The sequence below is a fragment of the Ahaetulla prasina genome, chromosome 3, assembly GCF_028640845.1.
Source record: "Ahaetulla prasina isolate Xishuangbanna chromosome 3, ASM2864084v1, whole genome shotgun sequence".
Classification (NCBI taxonomy): domain Eukaryota; kingdom Metazoa; phylum Chordata; class Lepidosauria; order Squamata; family Colubridae; genus Ahaetulla; species Ahaetulla prasina.
In genome coordinates, this window is record NC_080541.1 from 13446475 (window position 1) to 13470042 (window position 23568).

At 41.8% G+C, this 23568-nt stretch overlaps 1 protein-coding gene across 2 annotated transcripts in view; it reads left to right on the forward strand.

The window, feature by feature from the left end:
- NDRG1 (N-myc downstream regulated 1) overlaps positions 1 to 23568 on the forward strand; it is a 65255-nt gene that overhangs the window by 38647 nt on the left and 3040 nt on the right. The window contains exons 4-15 of one of the 2 annotated variants that reach the window (XM_058175194.1): positions 1441 to 1546; positions 3540 to 3660; positions 5335 to 5397; positions 6741 to 6801; positions 8034 to 8120; positions 8892 to 8948; positions 10314 to 10417; positions 11472 to 11528; positions 15329 to 15380; positions 19304 to 19351; positions 22354 to 22389; positions 23340 to 23391. In XM_058175194.1, the coding sequence (XP_058031177.1) occupies positions 1441 to 1546; positions 3540 to 3660; positions 5335 to 5397; positions 6741 to 6801; positions 8034 to 8120; positions 8892 to 8948; positions 10314 to 10417; positions 11472 to 11528; positions 15329 to 15380; positions 19304 to 19351; positions 22354 to 22389; positions 23340 to 23391 (844 nt within the window). Of the gene's footprint in view, positions 1 to 1440; positions 1547 to 3539; positions 3661 to 5334; positions 5398 to 6740; positions 6802 to 8033; positions 8121 to 8891; positions 8949 to 10313; positions 10418 to 11471; positions 11529 to 12904; positions 12962 to 15328; positions 15381 to 19303; positions 19352 to 22353; positions 22390 to 23339; positions 23392 to 23568 lie in introns of both variants that reach the window. The other variant, XM_058175195.1, reaches the window with a different exon arrangement.

Genomic DNA, 23568 nt, shown 5'->3' on the forward strand with positions numbered 1-23568 from the left:
TCTGACTGAGATGGTGTAGGGTTTCCTGCGTGGGCAGGGGGTTGGACTAGAAGGCCTCCAAGGTCCCTTCCAACTCTGTTGTTATATTATATATTATAACTCAACTCCCAGTTTGATCCTCTCTTTAATTTTTACTCCTCTTTGTTCTGATGGGAACTCCAAATAGCTCATTACTAAGGACTTCTTTTGCCCTTGTAAGTACAAATTGATCATTTGTCATTGAGGACTTGAATGATACACTGGCAGACGTTGTGAATAGAATCCAGCAGAATTTGTGCCCCATCACAAGAAAGTATTGGTTAAAATTCAAAAACTTTTGGAAGAAATTACAAAGCAAAAAATAGATTTGAAACCTGAATTGAACAAAAACCTTCAATACATTATACTGCACATACTCACTGTAGCAAGAATCACATTTGCAAAAAATTGGAAACAAAACAGTGTACCCTCAGACGAAACAATAATTAGAAAAATTCTAGAATGTGCAGAGATGGATAAAATGATTATGGAGTTGAAAGAGAGGATTCGGAATATTATGAAATATGGAATAAAATGTACAGTTGGCTCTAAAATAGAACCCAGAACAAGAAATGTTTAACTTAATATTGACGAAACTCAAATTGGAGTAACTGAATAACATTAAATAAAGAGATGTAAATATAAACGAATATAAATGTATAGACAAGAACAATGAATATTATAATTATATTATAATTATTATAATATAATAAATATAATTATAATATTATAATTAATAAGTGGAACGACTTGCCTGAAGAAGTTGTGAATGCTTCAACACTGGAAATTTTTAAGAAAATGTTGGATAACCATCTGACTGAGATAGTGTAGGGTTTCCTGCCTGGGCAGGGGGTTGGACGAGAAGGCCTCCACGGTCCCTTCCAACTCTGTTGTTATATTATATTATATATTATATGTATGTATATTATATGTTGGAGGAATAGAATAGAATAGAATAGAACAGAACAGAACAGAACAGAACAGAACAGAATAGAATTCTTTATTGGCCACGTGTGATTGGACACATAAGGAATTTGTCTTGGTGCATGTGCTCTTAGTGTACATAAAAGAAAAGATATGTGATTATCCTACCATTGAGTAGTAAATAGAAATGATAGAATAGAGAACTACAAAACAAAATATGCATGTCGATACAGAATGCTGTAAAATAACCGTTAATGGTATGTAATGTTCAATACGTTATGTCTTGACGTGTTTTGTTTTTATATACGTGTGATTGTTTTTTTGTGTTGTTTTTAAAGACAACCTGTTTAATAAAAATTATTTTTTAAAACAAGAATCCAGCAGAACTACTTAAAGTACCTTTGACTGGTGCTGCCAGGTGTTGAATGTTAAATACTTGGTGGGATTCCGAAGGCTTTTGGTTGAAGTGCAGATGGCTGATCCTGCCTTCTCCCACAGGAACAAGACATTGAGACAGTCCATGGGTCAGTCCATGTCACCATGTGTGGAACACCACGCGGAAACAGACCTGCTATTCTAACATACCATGATATTGGGTTGAATCGTAAGTGTGTCTTTTTTTTTTAATTTATATCCCGCCCTTCTCCGAAGACTCAGGGCAGCTTACACTATTAAGCAATAGTCTTCATCCATTTTGTATATTATATACAAAGTCAACTTTATTGCCCCCAACCATCTGGGTCCTCATTTTACCTACCTTATAAAGGATGGAAGGTTGAGTCAACCTTGGGCCTGGTGGGACTTCAACTTGCAGTAATTGCAAGCAGCTGTGTTAATAACAGACAGACTTAGACTGCTGAGCCACCAGAGGTCTTGCCCATTCTCATAACTGTCCTGCAGGGGAGAACTTCTTTTTGGCTTAGTTTCTTACTTGTTTCGTACTTTGTGATCTAATGTAGTTTTTCCGAATAAGGTATCCAGCCTGTGTGATGGGACTGCAATTCCCAGGATTCTCACCCAGCTTCCAAGCTGCCTCGGAATTCTGGGAGATGCAGTCCTGACATACCTGAAGAAGAAAAATTTAGAACGGCTGGTGTTAATATAAGTGTGTAATGCAGCATTGGCTGAGTTCACATATGATGCTAAACCGTGTCTTGTTTCAATTGGCTTTTGAAGAAGCTACAGTGGCATGGCCAAAAAAAAGAAAAAAGTCCCAGGGTTTGAAAATCAATATGCTCACCGCATTATGGCTTGGCACAACACAATAGGCAAACCCATTCAACAATTTTTTTTATTAATTTTTGTGAGCTGCTGGATAATTCATGAAGGGCGGAAATTCCTTGGTTGAATCAGAACGATTGGGAATTGGTCATGCTAAAAGCGTGGAATCCTTCATCAAATCTTCGCTATAACAAAGTCCACTTTAGCTGTGTCTGCAGAATAGAATAGGAATAGGAATAGGAATAGAATAGAATAGAATAGAATAGAATAGAATAGAATAGAATAGAATAGAATAGAATAGAATAGAATAGAATAGAATAGAATAGAATTCTTTATTGGCCAAGTGTGATTAGACACACAAGGAATTTGTCTTGATGCATACGCTCTCAGTGTATATAAAAGAAAAGATACATTTGTCAAGGATCTTAAGGTACAACACTTAATGATAGTCATAGGGAACAAATAAGCAATCGATAGCTGAGGGCTAAGTACCGTATATACTCGAATATAAGCCGATCCGAGTATAAGCCGAGGTCCCCAATTTTACCCCAAAAACTGGGGTAAACTGGGGACTCGAGTATAAGCCGAGGGTGGGAAATGAGGCACCACCGTCGGGCGAAACCCTCCTCCCTCGGCCGAGAAGGCTGGCGGCTCCCCGCCCGCCTCTCACTGCACCGCAGGGCTTCCCAGCTAAAGCAAAAGCCCGCCAAGTTCGCGCCGGCCGGTATAATGTGAAAAAGGAAAAAAAAACCAGATAAGGTTATATACTCAGTATAAGCCGGATTTTTCCAGCACAAAAAACGTGCTGAAAAACTCGGCTTATACTCGAGTATATACGGTATTGCTTTTAAATATGAGACTGTATTTTTTGTACAGCGAACTAGGACTGTCAAAAAGACCACAGGAAAATGGTTTTGAGATTTTTTTTTTCTTTCATCCAGCAACGGTCTCTTCAACCAGAAATGAGCGTTGTGCAAACTGCAGACCCAAATTGATGAAAAATGGATGAAAAGCTTGACTTTGGAGTAGCCCACATATTCACACTCCGAAGAAAAGCTCCTTTTTAGATCTGTGTTGCCAAAAAAAAAAAAAAAAATGCAAAGAAATAAGGCAGGCGTCTGTGCAGCTCACTCTCTTAAAAAACTGCTTTTCCTAAACGTCCATTAATCCAAGGGTGACTTTCTCTACCATTGTAAACATCTCTATTTTCATAATGTGCGTAGATGGTCACAAGTTGACCTACAATGCCTGGCCGTTTCCCCGTGCAATAAAGTTGCTAGGGCTCGGTTGTGCCGTTAGTCGCTCTTGAGAAAGTCTTTTTCCACGTTTTGCCTGTTTAATGATGTCGCAACCTCTCCTTTGCTTCCCCTCCAAAGACAAGACGTGCTTCAACCCCCTCTTCAATTACGAGGACATGCAGGAAATCACACAACATTTTGCAGTGTGCCACGTGGATGCCCCGGGACAGCAAGACGGAGCGCCTTCCTTCCCACCTGGGTTAGTGGCTCCTACTAACTCTGCGGATTTTCATGTGGAGGTTTTAGCCTCCGTTCCAAAATGACTCGTATGGGAAAGGGGAGAAATTCTACTGGCCAGGTTTTTTTTTTCTTGTTGTTTCTGAAGCATATTTTTAATGTCCCAATTCTTATTCCTTATCCGGGAAAATAGATACTGGTTTACAAATGGTGCAGCCAAGCTTGTAGTACAAGTAGTCCTTGATTTACAACCATCTGTTAGGGACCATTTTTTTTTTTGTTTACATTTATACCCCGCCCTTCTCCGAAGACTCAGGGCGGCTTACAGTGTATAAGGCAATAGTCTCATTCTATTTGTATATTTTTACAAAGTCAACTTATTGCCCCCCCAACAATCTGGGTCCTCATTTTACCTACCTTATAAAGGATGGAAGGCTGAGTCAACCTTTGAAATTACAACAGCAGTAAAAAAAGTAATTTATAACGAATGTTCACACTTATGATCGTTGCAGCATCCCCATAGCTGCTTAATTCACATTCAGATGCTTGACAGCTGACTCCCATTTATGATGGGTGCAGTGTCCCAGGGTCATGTGATCCCCTTTTTCAACCTTCTGACAAACAAAGGCAAGGGAGAAACCAGATTCACTTAACAACCATCTTACTAATTTGAGAACTGCAATAATTCACTGAACAAATGTGGTGAGAAAAGTCTTAAAAATGAGGTAAAACTCACTTTACAAATTTCTCACGTAGCAACATAAATTTTGGGCTCAATTGTCATAATTTTTTTTTTGTTTACATTTATATCCCGCCCTTCTCCGAAGACTCAGGGCGGCTTACAGTGTATAAGGCAATATACACTGTATATTGAGGACTACCTGCAGAGAGAGGGGGGGGGGGAAGTGAGTGTGTGTGTAGGCATGCCATTGTCAGGGTTCCAAGTAACACCCCCAACGAAAGAAGACTCTGAGGCTAGAAGTTCCTCAAAGTCCCATTGTATTAGAAATGTCATATTGGCACATCCTGGGAAACCCCAAATCTGAAAGCTTCTAGGTTTTCCCCAGCCAAAGGAAAGTCCCAAGTCCCTTCCCCTGCACCCACATGTCCATCACATGGTCCAATCACAGCACTGTCCCAACTGGAGATGCTTCCCGGTTCCAGCCATCCAGGTTCAGGGCAAGATATCCTTGACTCTCTGAGAAAGCAATGTCATTATGACTAATTATCATATAATCCCCCATCCCAGTTTTCCACAGCAGTAAATGTGGCAGGCCTGAAGGCCCAATGCAAAAGATGGCTTCCAGGCCTGACAGCCATCCTTTAAGGCAGGGGTCTCCAACCTTGGCAACTTTAAGACTTGTGGACTTCAACTCCCAGCATTCATCTGGGAGTTAAAGTCCACAAGACTTAAAGTTGCTAAGGTTGGAGACTCCTGCTTTAAGGGATTTGTAGTGTGCCAAGATTCCCTCATCCCAGTTATCTTTCCTCAAGGCTAAACAAACCCTAGTTTTTCAAACTCTTATTTATTGATATGAATTTATACTGCTTGATTTGTTGTTGTTGTTTCCCTCCTTTCTCCGAATCCTCCTTAATTGAGGAGTCAGGTTTGAGGTGATCAACCCAGAATGAGGTAGAACAGCTACTTCCCATGTTTTGGAAAACGAGTTACATCTTTCTAACATTTGTTTTATAGGTACATGTATCCTTCCATGGATCAGCTGTCTGACATGCTTCCTGGAGTTCTAAAACAATTTGGGTGAGTAGAATAGAATACCTCAATTTTTCCAATCAAGCTTCAGAGAAACCATTTTCCTATTCCCTCACAGCATCCCCCAAACAGAAAACGGTCACATATCTGTCTTGTTTTCTTTGGTGGTTTTTACAACTGAAGAGGTTTTAGAATCCATTGTACTTCGGAGCAGAAGAGGTTGAAGAACTCCACATCTCTCTCATTGGGCTGGTTAATTGGAAAAAGAAAATTTTCACATCTAATGGCTTTAGTAGCAGTAGATGGAATAGAATAGAATAGAATAACAGAGTTAGAAAGGACCTTGGAGGTCTTCTAGTCCAACCCCCTGCTCAAGCAGGAAATCCTATATCACTTCAGGCAAATGATTATCCAATCGCTTCTTAAAAACTTCCAGCGTTGGAGCATTCACAACTTCTGGAGGCAAGTTGTTCCACTGGTTAATTGTTCTAACTGTCAAGAAATTTCTCCTTAGTTCTAAGTTGCTTCTTTCCTTGATTGGTTTCCACCCATTGCTTCTTGTCCTGCCCTCAGGTGCTTTGGAAAATAGCTTGACTCCCTCTTCTTTGTGGCAGCCCCTGAGATATTAGAACACTGCTCTCATGTCTCCCCTAGTCCTTCTTTTCATTAAACTAGATATCCTACTTCCTGCAAATGTTCTTCATATGTTTTATGTTTAGATGGGTTGAACGTTCTTTTAGAAGCAGATTCTTCTGCCGCCATCCCCAAAATATATTTTATTCTGATACAATTCCACCGGCAGAGAAATATTTAAATTCACACTCTCTGAATCGTGTGGTAGGTTTCTGAGTTAAAAGTGTTGACTGGTTATTAAGCAATATGTTTAATTTTAAATTTCAATGTAAGGAAAACTCAGTTTTATTTAACTGTTTGCTGTACTGCTTGGCAGCCTTCTTTCTGCATCTAGTTGAATGGTGTAGAATCTGTTCTTTTATGAAGAAGTCTAAAACTCTCGCAGAGCTAAACTTTAAACTAGTCGATACAATTCAAGCAAATATTTGTGCAGGGGAGCTCAGACTGAACTATTTACCTTGACATGTCTAGAGCATGAGGTCAACTCTTAAATCTTCATGCCATCTTTAAAGACTTGTGCTATGACAATTTTCGTTTTCTTTTTTGTGGAGGGAATGGAAATAGTTGGAGATACCATGTCCAAATGACCTCCATTCTGTTCTCAGTGGACATGGAAGAATATGCTGAATGCATATTGAATATGAAATAGAATATCCAGAAGTGGAAGGCATTAGAAACCAATACACGACTTCACCTTATTCTTCTTTTTTTAATATAATTTTATTTCTAACTTGCTGCGTTTTTCTTTTTCTTTTTAGATTGAAAAGCGTGATCGGAATGGGGACTGGAGCTGGGGCCTACATTTTGACCCGATTTGCTGTAAGTTGGGAATAGGGGTCGTTTGCTTCCCTTCTTAGTTGCACATTTTGTAAAACTATTATAAACTTGAGTACAGTACACTGTTTTCAGCTTCACATCTTCTGATCTGCTTAAACTTACTTGATAGCAGATATCCAGTTTCAAAGAAACAAAAATCAAAATGTGACCTAACTTCTTCCTCACCAAAGAATGGCGCAGATTTGAACAGCCAAAAGTACAGAATATTTCACAATATTTCTGTAGGAGATAACCAGGCTAAAGCCTGCCTGAGGAAGGAGTCATATGTGTCATTAGTCTCGAGTCCCTTCACGACCACGAGAGATCTGAGTCCATCCCACCTTGAATTCTGTTGACTCATACCTTCCTCCAATTTGTTTCGACTGTTAGTAGTTCAGAGCTACTAAAATACAGAGCTTTAGCATACAATAAACCAACATATTCATCTGAACAGCCCGGACTCCTGATTTTTCTGCACTTGACAATTTCTCATATATTCCCAACCACAACAGAAGAACCCATATTGTATCATTCAGGTGACAGCACTGCTCTGATATTCATGATTCATGATTCCTATGGAACGAGCTTCCCCCTGGACTTCGCCAACTTCCGGACCTTCGGAACTTTCGCCGCGAGCTTAAGACCTATTTATTTATCCGTGTGGGACTGGCATAGAATTTTAGTTGTTTTTAGAGTTTTAAATTTTTAAATTAGGTTTTGGGATTTTAAAAGTATTTTTAGATTGGGCTAATTTAAATAAGTTTTTTAATTAATATTTTATTCTACTGTATGTATTTGATTGTTGTTTTTATTTTGCCTGTTCACCGCCCTTAGTCCTTCGGGAGAAGGGCGGTATAAAAATTAAATTATTATTATTATTATTATTATTATTATTATTATTATTATTATTATTATTATTATTATTATTATTATTATTATTATTATTATTATTCCTGAAGCGGACCTTCTGCACATGACATGGTTTTTGCCCTGGAAGACAGTAAAATTAATTTTAATTTAAATAAGATGGTCACTGAGTGTGAGTTGGGCAACTATATCTATTTAATAAACAAATGTCCACTTCCAACAGATCTTCAGAATGATGGTATGGGGAGGGTGGTTATTCCTTTTCCAAATGATGGGGAAAGTCCAGAAAAAAAAACAACAGCCCAAATTTTTACCTCAGACCCCCATCATATCTGGTTGTTTGCTCATGTTGCCTCTTCAATCTGCAGCTTAACTACCCTGATATGGTGGAAGGACTCGTTCTTATCAACGTCAATCCATGTGCCGAAGGGTGGATGGACTGGGCTGCAACCAAGGTAAAGGCATGATTTGTGTAAACTTACCTTAAAACAGATCAAGGTGTGTTTAGAAATGCAGGGATTACAGAAATAAACATTTGGATTTATTTGGGACTCGGAAGCCAAGCTACTGTTGTTTTTAATGTTTCTTCATCCTTTGAAGCTATAGAGTGAGGGAACTCATAAAATATAAGAGTTTAGTGTATCCTTCCAGGACTATATATTTAATGGGGGAAGAAAATGCATTGCTTGAAGTGGAGGTAGTTCTCGACTTACAACCACAGTTGAGCCCAGAATTACTGTTGTTAAGTGAGACATTTGTTAAGTGAGCTTTGCCCCGTTTTACGATTTTTCTTGCCATCGTTGTTAAGTGAATCACTGCAGTGGATAAGTTAGTTGGATATGAAAAGATGGCCTCAAGGGCTGACATTAGTAACCTGGTTGTTAAATTTCCCTACTGACTTTGTTTTGTCAGAAGGTTGCAAAAGGTGATCACACGACCCTGGAACACAGCAACGGTCATAAATATGAACCAATTGCCAAGCATCTGAGTTTTGATCACATGATCATGGAGATGCTGCGTGTGTCGTAACTATGAAAAAAACGGTCATAAGTTACATTTTTCAGTGCCATTGTAACTAGTCACTAAATGAACTATTGCAAGTCAAGGGCTACCTGTATATAATTGAATTGTCAGTGTGTTAACATGACTGAGTTAATGGTACATGATCCCTGGGGTATTTGAATTATCCTAAAATGTACTACTTTTTTTTTAAAAAAAATGTCTAGATTTCTGGATGGGCTCATGCTTTACCAGACATGGTCATTTCACATCTTTTTGGCAAGGTAAGCCTTCTTCTTAAATAATCATATTAAAATATAAAGCTCAACCATCATCTTCCTCAGAATACTAAGAATTGATTGTAGCCAAGGGATGCCATCCATACAATTGAAGAACTATTTTACATTTTCCTGATTTTTTTAAAAATCCTGCTCGATTAGGCCCAATCTCTTTAAAAGTTGGGATAGTTATGTGTTGGGATTGTTTTCATGCCATCAAGTCCCAACAAGCAGGAATCCCATACCATCTCAGACAAATGGTAGATACGATAAACAATAAAAGATAATATTTGCAGCTCAGGGTTGAACCGCTCTCTGAACTGAGTTGTTTGCTTCCAGCATTTCATTACCCAGCTAGCTAACATCATCAGTGCTAGAAGGGAGCAGGGTTTGCTCTTTGTTTATATACAAAGAGGTTTCCCATGCCAGTCTTGGTGGGAGCGTGCATCGAAGTTCCTTGATTAGGCTCTTGTTGCAAGTTCATCTCTAACCTTGTATACAGGCCTACGTGAACTTGTAATACGACATACTTTCCATTCGTGAATAAATCGGCAAGCACTCCAGGGGTGGGCTTCAAAAATTTTAGCAAGGGGATCTCTGCCTGGTTGCAGCATGGGCGTGGCCATGGTGGCCATGGCCTAGTCAGCGTCCTGCACCATGGCTGGGGGGATGTTTTCGCCCTCCCCGGGCTCTGGAGGCTTTCCTCGAGCCTCCAGGAGGGCAAAAATGGCCTCCCCAGGCTCCGGAGGCCCTCTAGAGGCAGGAAATGGGCCTTCCCAAACTTTTTTATTTTTATTTGCATTTATATCCCGCCCTTCTCCGAAGACTCAGGGCAGCTTACACTATGTTAAGCAATAGTCTTCATCCGTTTGTATATTATATACAAAGTCAACTTATTGCCCCCAACAATCTGGGTCCTCATTTTACCTACCTTATAAAGGATGGAAGGCTGAGTCAACCTTGGGCCTGGTGAGACTCGAACTTGCAATAATTGCAAGCAGCTGTGTTAATAACAGACTGTCTTAGCAATCTGAGCCACCAGAGGCCCAACTTCCAAAAACTTCCAGCTTTTCATCGTCCCTGAGCCTCTATGCACGACCTGCACTTTCCTGCATCCAAAACGGGCCACATGGGGACTTCGGGGAGGGGCGGGATGGGATGGATGGGGCCAGCCAGGAGTGGGATTTGGGGGTTCTTCAAACTACACAGAATCTTAGCTAGAGGTTCTCCCGAACCCCCAGCAGCCCATCCCTGAAGCACTCTTATTTAAGCTTGCAAGAAACATCCTGCTAAGTCATTGTTGCTCTTTCCAGATGTTCTCCCTCTCCGGGTCTTAACTGATATTTGATGAGAATGTTTCTTAAAATCTAGGATGAGATCCACAGCAGCCACGATTTGATCCATACTTACCGCCAGCACATCATCAATGACATGAACCAAAACAATCTCCATCTGTTTGTCAACTCTTACAACAGGTAAATACGCCCCTGAATTTTTCAGAAAATATTTGCTGCTGCTATTTAGGGGGAATCGGTAACAGGATCTGAGATTGCTTTGGAGATCTTGCTACACAGCTGTGGTAGGAAGCTTACTTGGGATTCCCACTGACATTTAAACTTGTCGATGGAAACCCCTGGAAGGAAGGATTCCAGAGAGAGGGACAAAGAGAGGGCATATTAAAACTTAAGAGTGATTCATCTGATGGCATTTGTTCCCTTTTGTTGAGTGGACTTTTCAGAACTGGGCATTGTATTTTTAATCTTTTGGAGCAACACTGAATTCAGGTAGTACTTGACCTACAACCGCAACCGAGCACCAAAGTTTTTGTGGCTAGGTGAGACATCTGTTAAGTGAGTTTTGCCGCATTTTATGAACTTTCTTGCCACAGTTGTTAAGTGAATCAGTTGTTAAGCTAGTAACATGTTTGTTACATGAATCTGGCTTCTCTGTTGAGTTTGCTTGTTGGAAGGTCACAATGACCCTGGGACATGGCAACCATCATAAATATGAAACAGTTGCCAACCATATGAATTTTTATCATGTCATGCTGCAACAGTCATAAGTATAAAAAATGGTCCTAAGTCTCTTTTTTCAATGCTGTTGTAATTTCAAACGGTCACTAAACAAACTGATCCTGGATAGAAGCAGATATTTCTCTCTCTCTTCGGGCACAATGAGAATATATCCGCTGAGCAAAACTCCGCATTGGCGTCAGGAAGGGCATCGGCCATTAAAACACTCTGCTAGTTCCATTCAGCTGCCCAGACTCCATCCCGCAAGGGATTATGGTGTCGTTAAATAAAGATGATGACTAAAATGAACTGTTGTAAGTTGAGAACTACCTGTACTCAGAATTTAATTGAAAGCTAGAACACCAGATTTAGCAGTCCCTCTAATCATCTAATTGGGAATATACATTAGCCACAAAGTCTCATATTGACAGCTTCTTCCTATCTTTTTGGGGGGAAATGGGCTTTAAAAGTTGCATATGTAATATCTTCTTACAATTGTTTCCTGTTTGTTTTGCAGCCGAAGAGATCTAGACATTGAACGTCCAGTTCCAGGAGTAAATGTGGTTACTTTACAGTAAGTTTTTGTCAACAATCGGCCTTTTAACGTTGGGTTCAAAAAAATAGCGTTTCCTTGGCCTTGTTTCTGCAAATGGTAAAAATCCTGGTTATGATAACACATTGCAAAACACACAAAGGGAATGCTGGCTCACTAAAGACAGCACGGCTCTCTTTAGAAGATCATTTGACGGCTGTCGCCAGGGGAGCTTTTTATCAGGTTCGCCTGATTCGCCAATTGCGCCCTTTCCTGGATCGGGACTCGTTATGCACAGTCACTCATGCCCTCCTTACTTCCCGTCTGGATTACTGCAATGCTGTCTACATGGGGCTTCCCTTGAAGAGCACCAGGAGGCTCCAACTGGTACAGAATGCGGCCCCGCGGGGGATTGAGGGAGCGCCTCGTAGCTCCCATGTAACACCTCTCCTGCGCAGGCTGCACTGGTTACCGATGGTCTTCCGGGTGCGATTCAAGGTTTTGGTCATCACCTTTAAAGCGCTCCATGGCATTGGACCGGGATATCTACGGGACCGCCTGCTGCCGCCAGTTACCTCCCATCGACCAGTGCGCTCTCACAGGGAGGGCCTCCTTTGTTGAGTGGACTTTTCAGAACTGGGCATTGTATTTTTAATCTTTTGGAGCAACACTGAATTCAGGTAGTACTTGACCTACAACCGCAACCGAGCACCAAAGTTTTTGTGGCTAGGTGAGACATCTGTTAAGTGAGTTTTGCCGCATTTTATGAACTTTCTTGCCACAGTTGTTAAGTGAATCAGTTGTTAAGCTAGTAACATGTTTGTTACATGAATCTGGCTTCTCTGTTGAGTTTGCTTGTTGGAAGGTCACAATGACCCTGGGACATGGCAACCATCATAAATATGAAACAGTTGCCAACCATATGAATTTTTATCATGTCATGCTGCAACAGTCATAAGTATAAAAAATGGTCCTAAGTCTCTTTTTTCAATGCTGTTGTAATTTCAAACGGTCACTAAACAAACTGATCCTGGATAGAAGCAGATATTTCTCTCTCTCTTCGGGCACAATGAGAAAATATCTGCTGAGCAAAACTCCGCATTGGCGACAGGAAGGGCATCCGGCCATTAAAACACTCTGCTAGTTCCATTCAGCTGCCCAGACTCCATCCCGCAAGGGATTATGGTGTCGTTAAATAAAGATGATGACTAAAATGAACTGTTGTAAGTTGAGAACTACCTGTACTCAGAATTTAATTGAAAGCTAGAACACCAGATTTAGCAGTCCCTCTAATCGGGAATATACATTAGCCACAAAGTCTCATATTGACAGCTTCTTCCTATCTTTTTGGGGGGAAATGGGCTTTAAAAGTTGCATATGTAATATCTTCTTACAATTGTTTCCTGTTTGTTTTGCAGCCGAAGAGATCTAGACATTGAACGTCCAGTTCCAGGAGTAAATGTGGTTACTTTACAGTAAGTTTTTGTCAACAATCGGCCTTTTAACGTTGGGTTCAAAAAAATAGCGTTTCCTTGGCCTTGTTTCTGCAAATGGTAAAAATCCTGGTTATGATAACACATTGCAAAACACACAAAGGGAATGCTGGCTCACTAAAGACAGCACGGCTCTCTTTAGAAGATCATTTGACGGCTGTCGCCAGGGGAGCTTTTTATCAGGTTCGCCTGATTCGCCAATTGCGCCCTTTCCTGGATCGGGACTCGTTATGCACAGTCACTCATGCCCTCCTTACTTCCCGTCTGGATTACTGCAATGCTGTCTACATGGGGCTTCCCTTGAAGAGCACCAGGAGGCTCCAACTGGATGTAACACCTCTCCTGCGCAGGCTGCACTGGTTACCGATGGTCTTCCGGGTGCGATTCAAGGTTTTGGTCATCACCTTTAAAGCGCTCCATGGCATTGGACCGGGATATCTACGGGACCGCCTGCTGCCGCCAGTTACCTCCCATCGACCAGTGCGCTCTCACAGGGAGGGCCTCCTTGGGGTGCCGTCGGCCAACCTATGTCGGCTGGCGGCCCCCAGGGGAAGAGCATTCTCTGTGGGGGCTCCAGCCCTGTGGAATGAACTACCTGTGGGATTACGTCTTCTCCCTGATCTTCGGACCTTTAAGCGCGAGCTTAAAACCACCTGGCCTAATGATAAATTTTTAATTTTGAGGGTTTTTTAGTGGGTTTTTTAAGGGGTTTCATTTATTTAGTAACTTTTACTCAGTAATTTTAATATTCAGCTTATTGAATCAGATTTTTAATTGAATATTGTATTTTTAAAATTTTTTAATATCTATGTTTTATCTATGCTGTACACCGCCCTGAGTCCTCTGAGAAGGGCGGTATAAAAATACAATCAATCAATCAATCCAATCAATCAATCAATAAAAAACATGGCTTAACAGCCCAAGGTAATGTAGACCAGAAGCTGATGGTTGATCTCAAAAGTCACCCTCGGCTGATAAGGCCAATGAGAAGAGCCTGTACCAGCAATAGCACTTAGACTTATATACTGCTTTACAGAGCTTTACAAGCCCTCTGTAAGCGGTTTACAGAGTCAGCCGATTGCCCCCAACAATCTGGGTCCTCATTTTACCCACCTCAGAAAGATGGAAGGCTGAGTCAACTCTGAGCCTGGTGGAGATTCAAACTGCCAAATTGTGGGAGCCGGCAGCCAGCAGAAGTAGCCTGCAGTACTGCAGTCTAACCTCTGCATCAACGTGGCTCATAGTGGAATTTACAGTGTGGAAAGATTGCCTGACTCCTTATTGGGGTCAGCCTACCGTCTGCGTGGTGGCCTTACTGAAGCTTTGATGAAGATTATATAACCCTGCCTTCTCAGTTTTTACGGAAATTTGGAATGTACAAATTGAATAGCAGTCTACCTTATCACAAGGTGCTCTTGTGCCAGTCACTGTCTCTCAGCCCTAGTTTGGTTTGCAATGGCAAACCACTCCTGAAAAACTTTGCCCAGAAAACTGCAGGGACTTGTCCAAGCAATCTCCAGGAATTAACACTGACTCTAATCATCATCATCTTCATTTTTAACGACCTCGTAATCCCTTGTGAGATGGAATCTGGGCAACTGAATGGAGCTAGCAGAGTGTTTTAATGGCCGGATGCCCTTCCTGCCACCAATGCGGAGTTTTGTTCAGCAGATATATTCTCAGTGTGCCCAGAGAGAGAAATCTCTGCCTCTACCTAGGATCGAACTCACAGCCTCCTGATTGTGAGGCGAGAGCTCCACCTCTCAGCCACCATAAAGCACCCAAAAAAACAAAAAATAAATGGTAGAAGCCAAGAATGAATGACAGCAGAAGAAAACTCACTTCTTAAATAGAAATGAGAGCAGGGTGCTCAGCCACATGATCCCTGAGGCTAAATTAGATTTCCAATCATACATCCAATTTTGTTATGGTGCAAATGAAAAGATTCAGTCTGTCATGACAGCAACGAAGGAGTAAGGTAATAAGAACTGCTCCAGTGATCCAAGCATTTATTTTATATTGTTACTTGTTTATATCATTTGAGCGAAAAAGTGCAGGCATTGAAGCCAGCATAATCATCGCTTTTGCAATCCCCTTTATGTATCTGGGAGTAGAAAAAAACAAAAACCGAGCGTTACTCATATTATCCTAAACGAACTTTGATCCTATTTAGGATGATCGTAATAATTTGGCCGTATTTAGGTTTTTTACGAAATTGAGAGGGTTCATTTTTTTTCAACAGGTCAATACCTTGAGTTTGATTTGGTCGAACAACAATATCGGTCTTTCTCTGATAGGGTTTAAAGAAGTGCAGAGTCGCTGACTCTTATTTCAATTGTTTGTTTTCAGGTGCCCTTCATTGTTGGTGGTTGGAGACAGCTCTCCTGCAGTTGACGCTGTGGTAAGTACATCATAACAAAGGCAGGAAATTACATAGGTACGTATGTATGTACCTACCTACATACATACCCACGTTTTCCCCAAATATAAGAGCCTATCATATATATACATATATGATATAATATATAATATTATATATTATATTTTATATATATATATATATATATATATATATATATATATATATATATATATTTTATATATATAAAATATATATAATATATAATATATTTTGTTTTATAATGATAAAACAAAATTGAGTTAGAAAATCAAGGAGTATATGAAATCCCATGCACCGCCTGCCCCACCACATACATTGGACAAACCAACAGAAGAATAAGTGCACGCATTGAAGAACACAAGAACTCAGTCAAAAGAGGAACCAACTTCTTCCTGGCCCAACACATTAAAGTCACAGGACATGATATTGACTTTAAAAAGACCAGAACTACCGCCAAAACTGAACACTTTAACAACAGAATAATCAGAGAAGCCATTGAGATAGAAAAACGCCCACACAGCATGAACAAACGAGATGACACCTCCCGCCTACCAGCCATTTGGAAACCCGCCCTTATTGACAAACGAGTCCCTAACACGAGGAATGACACCAGACCCACACTCACGAGGTCCACACAGGATGTCACCACCGCACATCCACCCAGAAAGCAGACCCAAACCCACACTGATCATGAAGCACGACCAAGGACCAGAAGCCAGACCGCAGCTGCAACATTAGCCATTTCAAACCCCTCCAATCCATTCATGCAGCAGACTGACACCCACTATGAAGATGTAGCACAACCACAAAGCCAAACAACAGCTATGCAGCTCACCAGCTCAAATCCCCCTGCAACACAGACTAGACTGAGCACAACCAAGCCCCCACCAACACAGGACACACCCCCAGCCAATCAGAGCACAGAAAACCCCCCATCCAATCAGAGCACAGCCAAGCTCCCACCCAATCAGTTCAAACCCCCACTAGCAGTTAAAAGGAAGAAACAGCTGCGATCACACATTGCTCCCAGAAGCACGAAGCTGAAGCCTGAAGATGACGAATGAGACTTCGTCAAAATGTCGCCAAGACACTTCCAATTTCACACGGGAGAAAACCCGAACAACCAACAACATATATATATATATATATATATATATATATATATATATATATATATATATATTGCCACCAAAAAAGTCAACAGGTTTTATTTTAGGGGGGATGCCGTTCACTGGCTCGCCTCACTTGCACACGTTGCCCCCAGCCTCCTTTTCGCTGTCAGAGGCCTTCAGGAACGTCTTCTGCGGCTGGCAAGGCTTTCCCGAAGGCCTCTGCAGTCAATAACAGAGCTCCGGATTTTTCCTGATCTCTGTTATCAGCTGCAGAGGCCTTCGGGAAAGCCTTGCCGGCTGCAGAAGAAATGGGCTGGCAAGGCAGGTGTCAGGGTGTGCGAGGCCTGGCTGCAACTGTCCTAAGGTAAGTAGTAGGGCAACTCCACCCCCCACCCCCGTCCTCAATAAATATATGAAATAGAGGTCACCTGGATCCAGAATTCAAGATAGTTCAGTCCTGCGAGTTGATTGCCATCGCATCTTTCTCACTTTCTGAGGTAAGCTAGAGTAGCCATCACAGGCTGGTACCTTGGAAACAATCCCAACCATTGTGTTCCTGACCCGTTTGGGTCAAATCAGATAAGATTGAAGAGTAATGATTTCGCTGAAGTTACTCATTAAACTTCATAGTTAAGTGAGGGACTGAACAGGTTTGTCTCTTGCTGGACTAAGGTGGCAGCCACTAAGTATGATCTGTGAGAAGTGAGAACTTCTTACAACAGTCTTGGGAATGTTGTGATGTAGTAGCCAAAGCTTGGGAAGCAGTGGTGAAATTCAAAAAAAATTCACTACCGGTTTTGTGGGTGTGGCTTGGTGGGTGTGGCTTGGCATGGCAGGGGAAGGATACTGCAAAATCCCCATTCCCACCCCACTCCAAGGGGAAGGATATTGCAAAATCCCCATTCCCACCTTACTCTGGGGCCAGCCAGAGGTGGTGTTTGCCGGTTCTTCGAACTACTCAAAATTTCCGCTACCGGTTCCTCAGAAGCTGTCGGAACCTGCTGGATTTCACGCCTGGTGGAAAGGGATATGCAAGAAACAGGTCTCAGGGACAAGCTACATATGAAGTATTTATGTCATTGCAAATGGAGGACTCAAAAAAAAATAAATAGATCCAGTTCATTACCAGAATTGTTAACACTTAAATCACAGCCTTATCTTCTTTCATCGCATTTTTGGTGCAAAATTCTTACTAGGCAATTTAGTTCTTACGGGAATTAAAAGCAGTACCTATAATCAACAACGAGAGTTTCTCCCGCAATCTAAATAATAGCGTAGGTTTGGAAGCTGGTCATTTGGATATTAATTCCAGCCATTTGTTCAAGCAGGAATCAAAATGAAAGCTGTTGGGAGACAAGGAGAGAGATTAAATTCCGTCCATAGCTGACAGTCTTGAAACCTGGGGTAGATAGATAACTTGTGGTTTTCAGGCTACATGGATTTTCAGACATAATTTCAGAAGTCATGTTTTTGAATATCAGCAAAGGGGAAAAAGTGGGAGAGCAAAGGAGAATGAATGGGTGCCGCTGCCAACTTCGAACTTTTACATCCCCAAGATAGATTTGTTGTGACTCCGGCCCCCGAGCCTGTCCTCATGGAGGAGGATGGCTCTGAGAGTGAGGGAGAGGAGCCGACAAGGCCTCCCTCTCCAGGTCCCTCCTTCCTAGCAACGCCTCAAGTGCCGGCGGAAGGCCAGGAAGAAGGCGTGTCAGAGCCCCCACAGATAGAGGACGAGGAGGATCAATCCTGGATTGACCCCAGGCTGCGTCGGAAAGAGAGGCGTGCGCAGCAGAGGAAGAGGTGTGGCAGGCCCAGGGAGTGCTGAGTCACTGAGCCACACCCCACAGGGGATAAAAGCGGATGGGGTTGCCATCGGGCCCTTGTGACGGACAAAAGCTACTAAGAGTGAACTGCATCATATGAGCTTGAGACAGTTTTTGGATTTAAGGCTTGGATTTTCGTGAGTAACTTTTGACCATTCTTTAGACTCCTGGTTGCTCTGGCAACGGACTGTAAACACGCTGACTCTTGATAAGAAACTTGGCAAGCACTTGGAGAGCAGCTGCCAGAACTTTCCTCTGCCAAAGGAAACCAGGCCAACTTGTAAATAAATTGCTGGCAGACATCCTTCGGCGCTTGTGTTTTCTTAGGTGAGGTGGTGGGGGGGACAGAACAGATTTGTGAAAAACAGGAAAACAGAATTCCCCTTCCTGCCTGTTAAGGAGCAGTGGGGGCATCAGAAAAAAATAATGGAATATCAAGCGATGCTTTTTAGCATCCAGAATATCACTAGCAACTTCCTGAAATCCTCTACAGGTAGTTCTTGACTTACGACCATAATAGAGATCGGAAAATTCATTGTTAACTGATGTGGCCATTAAGTGAGACACCACAGGATCGCCAATTGCTACCTCCTTCGGGCTTCCCCATTGATTTTGCTTGTTTGGAAGCTGGCTGAGAAGGCCACAAATGGTCATCACGTGACCTCAGGACATTGCAACTGTGGTAAATGCCTGTTAGTTGCCAAGCACCCACCCAAATTACAATTGTTGCCATGGGGGCAACTGCAGCAGTCATCGATGCGAGGTTGTAAGTCACTTTTTCCAACACCGTTGTAACGTCAAAAGAATGGCTGTAATTTGGAGTCTACTTGTAATGGAATCCCTTTACAAGGTGAAGATAAGTATGGGACTTCTCCTTAAAGCCAGTAGGCCTGGACGCTCTAAAAACTGCATATGATGGGCTTTTCTTGAAAATGTGATGTGAAAGCTCAGCTTTTCTTTCCTTCCGTCTTCTTTCCTTTCCTCACAGGTGGACTGCAATGCTAAACTTGACCCAACAAAGACCACGCTTTTAAAGGTAAACCACCTCTGGCCCAAATCTTAACATAACATAACAACAGAGTTGGAAGGGACCTTGGAGGCCTTCTAGTCCAACCCCCTGCCCAGGCAGGAAACCCTACACCATCTCAGACAGATGGTTATCCAACATTTTCTTAAAAATTTCCAGTGTTGGAGCATTCACAACTTCTGAAGGCAAGTCGTTCCACTTATTAATTGTTCTAACTGTCAGGAAATTTCTCCTTAGTTCTAAGTTGCTTCTTTCTTTGATCAGTTTCCACCAATCTTGGGATTGGTATAGAGTAATGATGGCTAACCTTTTTTGCCATCGTGTTCCGGAGGGGAGTGGGGGGGGGGGGCGCATGTGCGTACCCGAGGCTGGGGACAGCAAAAACCGTCACTTCCTGTCCAACCAGAAGTTGGTAAACGGGCCGTTTCTGGCCTCCGAAGGGCCTGGTGGGGGTGGGGAAGGCCGTTTTTGCCTCCCCAGACTCATAGAGAGGCTCTGGAGCCAGGTGAGAGAGAAAAAAACGGGCCTTCCCCACCACCTGTTTCCTGTTTCCCTACCTCTGGTGGGCCCAGAAGGCCCGAAAATCAGCTGAGCACGTGTGCCCACTGATACGGCTACGCATGCCACAAGCGGCACACGTGCCATAGGTTCGCCATCATGGGTATAGAGAGTTCTGATGTTGATTGGTACAGAGATTTTTTGTGAAAAGGATGAGAGCAGAGGGTGTCCAACCTTGGCCACTTCAAGACCCGTGGACGTCAACTCTCAGAATTCATGGCTGGCTGGAGAATTCTGGGAGTTGAAGTGTCCAAGGTTGGACACCCCCCACCCCTGAACTGCAGAGTGTATTGATCCAGCTGTTAGTAGTTAGAGCAGTCCATTGGCCCAGAGATCCACTACACTAAGCGAATAGTAGTGAAATCGAAAGAGAGAGGGAGGAAGCTGAAGGCTTAGAAGTATGGAAGTCAGTCTTCCTTCTTGACTGACAGAAAAAATCCCTGACCTATATTTTTGCACAAGCATTAGGGCTCTTAAATTAGGGGTCAATAGATAATACTACTATGTTTAGAAATCCATCCCGTAATAGATTTTAATTCCTGCTCGGAGGGGAGAGTGCATTGATCCGGGTCAAGCTTAATACAGTAAACACTTAAGAAGCTTCTGGGGTTGAGAAGTTTCTTCAGGCATTATGAGCGCTGCCATTTCTGGAACTCAAAAGCCTTTGTTCACATCCCTCATTCTATATTTAGTCTTTGGGTGGGGTGAGGGGGGTGTCATTTCATATTGGTAATGAAGGAGTGCGGTTTGGAGCAGAATTATAATTTTTTTCCTATATTCCTGATCTGGCAAGGTGGACGGAACAACGGTCCATTCAGCGGAAAATACTTTCAAATTTTTCTCGCCCATGCAAATGTCTATGGAGATTCTCAATCATCCAGGTCAGGGGTCTCCAACCTTGGCCGCTTTAAGCCAGGCGGACTTCGACTCCCAGAATTCGGAATTACATGTGACATGTGACAGGGTGGTTGTTGTGGGGAAAAATAGGAGGATATGTTGGATATATTTATTGTCTTGAGTTATTTGTAAAAATAATAAAGCTTGGAAATAAATAAATAGCCAACTAGCTAAGCAGACTCGGTAATTTGTAACTGTACCAAGGTGACGTCATCAGAGGTTTTAGTGTTGAGTTGCAGCAATATTTAAGCTGGCAGTTCTTCCACAGCTCTAAACGTATTCAATGGATCTGAGGATCTTTTGTTTTGACTGCTCTTTGTCCAATCTCCTTTTTTTGGAAATATTTTGGAATTCTGGGAGTTGAAGTCCGCCTGGCTTAAAGCGGCCACGGTTGGAGACCCCTGATCCAGGGTCATGGTTGTTCCAAAGGTGTTTTTTCAAGAGGTAACTGGACTTTCTGGTTTTTCTTTGAAGACAGAGCTGAAGAAGCTTCTCGGATGAGAAGTGAAACGTCTTCAAAGGAAAACCCAAAAAATCCAGTTGCCTCTCGAAAAGGCACCTAAACGGTGCAAAGAGAATTCTTTCTGTCTAGTTTAGAAGTTGGGCCATGAGTCAAAACAGGCTGATGGATTCAAAGGATGGTAGAACCCGAGTTTCAGTTCCATTTTGGACATTTGATAACAGCTAAGTCAACAATTGGTTGTCCTGAATTTTCCCTCAAACCGTAGAGACACCTCACATGTAATTCCGAACAAGAATTGCATTTCGAATCCAGTTATCATTAATTTCGTTAGTGTAGGCCTTCTCAGCTAGTAACTTGCCCATTCTCACAAAAGTGAGTGGTGACTAAATCAAAAAAGATAAGGGATATTCATTCAGCAGAATTGTGGTAGACAGTAGCCTTCCTAGTCTAATGTCCACCAGTACAGATGTATTTGCCTGTGAATTCCCAAGCAGCTGAGTGGAATTCTGGGAGTTGAAGGCCAACACATCTGAAGGACTGATGTGAAAGATCAACTCCTGGACATTATGAGCTAGTGGTCACCATGAAAAAAAAACATGGATTTTTTTAAGACTTCTTAACTTTCACTACTGATAATTCCATTTAGAAAATACGTATCTTCTCTACCCTTTTACCAACAGACATTAGGAATCTGCAGCTGAAATGGAATATTACTTTAAAAACCTCCTTTAAAATCCTTCTGAACAGACTTCTAAGTGAACAATATATCCAGAAATCTTTTTTTTTTTTTTTGGCTTCTTACAGTTCAGTGATAAAATCCATTCTTCCCATACCTATGATTGCAAGAGTCAAGCTTTGAATTGTGAGTCAGGGCAAATAAGGTGGTATTGTTGGAGAGAATTGGATTTTTTTTCTTTTAAATTAAAACATTATTTTATTTACACAAAATGACAGTATACACAGCAAACGAGATAACTATACTGGATTTTGTACTATTCGTATTATTATTATTATTATTATTATTATTATTATTATTATTATTATTATTATTATTATTATTAATTATTAATTATTATTATTATTTCTTTTGCAGATGGCTGATTGTGGTGGCCTTCCTCAGGTTTCCCAGGTAGGAATTGATTTTGGGCAACCACAGATAATGAGTACTGAAGAGAATTTCACAAGATTTTGATCTGTTGAAAACCAGATCCATTTATTTATATTTACCATCTGTGATGGAAAGCAAAACTCCCTAGGTAGAATTGAGAGCCATTGTGGGGTAGTGGTTACGCTACCTGGCTAGAAAGCAGGAGGCTGAGTTCAAGTCCTGCCTTAGCCATAAAAACTGCCTGGGTGACTTTCGGCCAATAACTAGGAAGCTCTGAATCAATGGTGAAATCATTGAAATCATTTTTTTACTACTGGTTCTGTGGGCGTGGCAGGGGAAGGTACTGCAAAATCCCCATTCCCACCCCTCTCCTGGGGAAGGATACTACAAAATCCCCATTCCCTCCCCACTCATGGGGGAAAGATATTGGAAAATCTCCACTCTCACCCCACTCTGGGGCCAGCCAGAGGTGGCATTTTCCGGTTCTCCAAACTACTCAAAATTTCCGCTACCGGTTCTCCAGAACCTGTCAGAATCTGCTGGATTTCATCCCTGCTCTGAATTCTAATGCCGCCATAGCCATGAAAGCCAGCTTCGGTGACTTCGGGCCAGTCACTCTCTTCTCAGTCCAACTCACCTGTCAGGGTGGTTGTTGTGGGGAAAAATAGGAGGATATGTTGGATATATTTATTGCCTTGAGTTATTTGTAAAAATAATAAAGCTTGGATGTAAATAAATAGCCAGCTAGCTAAGCAGACTCGGTAATGTGTAACTGTACCAAGGTGACGTCATCAGAGGTTTTAGTGTTGAGTTGCAGCAATATTTAAGCTGGCAGTTCTTCCACAGCTCTAAACGTATTCAATGGATCTGAGGATCTTTTGTTTTGACTGTTCTTTGTCCAATCTCCTTTTTTTGGAAATATTTAATAACAGGTAATTATTACATTCACATGCTACGTTTCCTTTTTACAGCCTGCCAAGCTTGCTGAAGCTTTCAAATACTTCATCCAGGGAATGGGATACAGTAAGTAGTTGTTGGCTTTAAAAAAAAATTGGCTAAGTTTCTGTAGCAGGTGTGTGCCTGAAATTGTGTACGATGCATTCAATTGCTTTTGTTCTAGAAGTCCCGATAGATCCGACTGATAGTCTGCTGTCTCTGGAGATTTTGTGGTTTACTTTTCCTCCCATCGTTTTCTTTCTA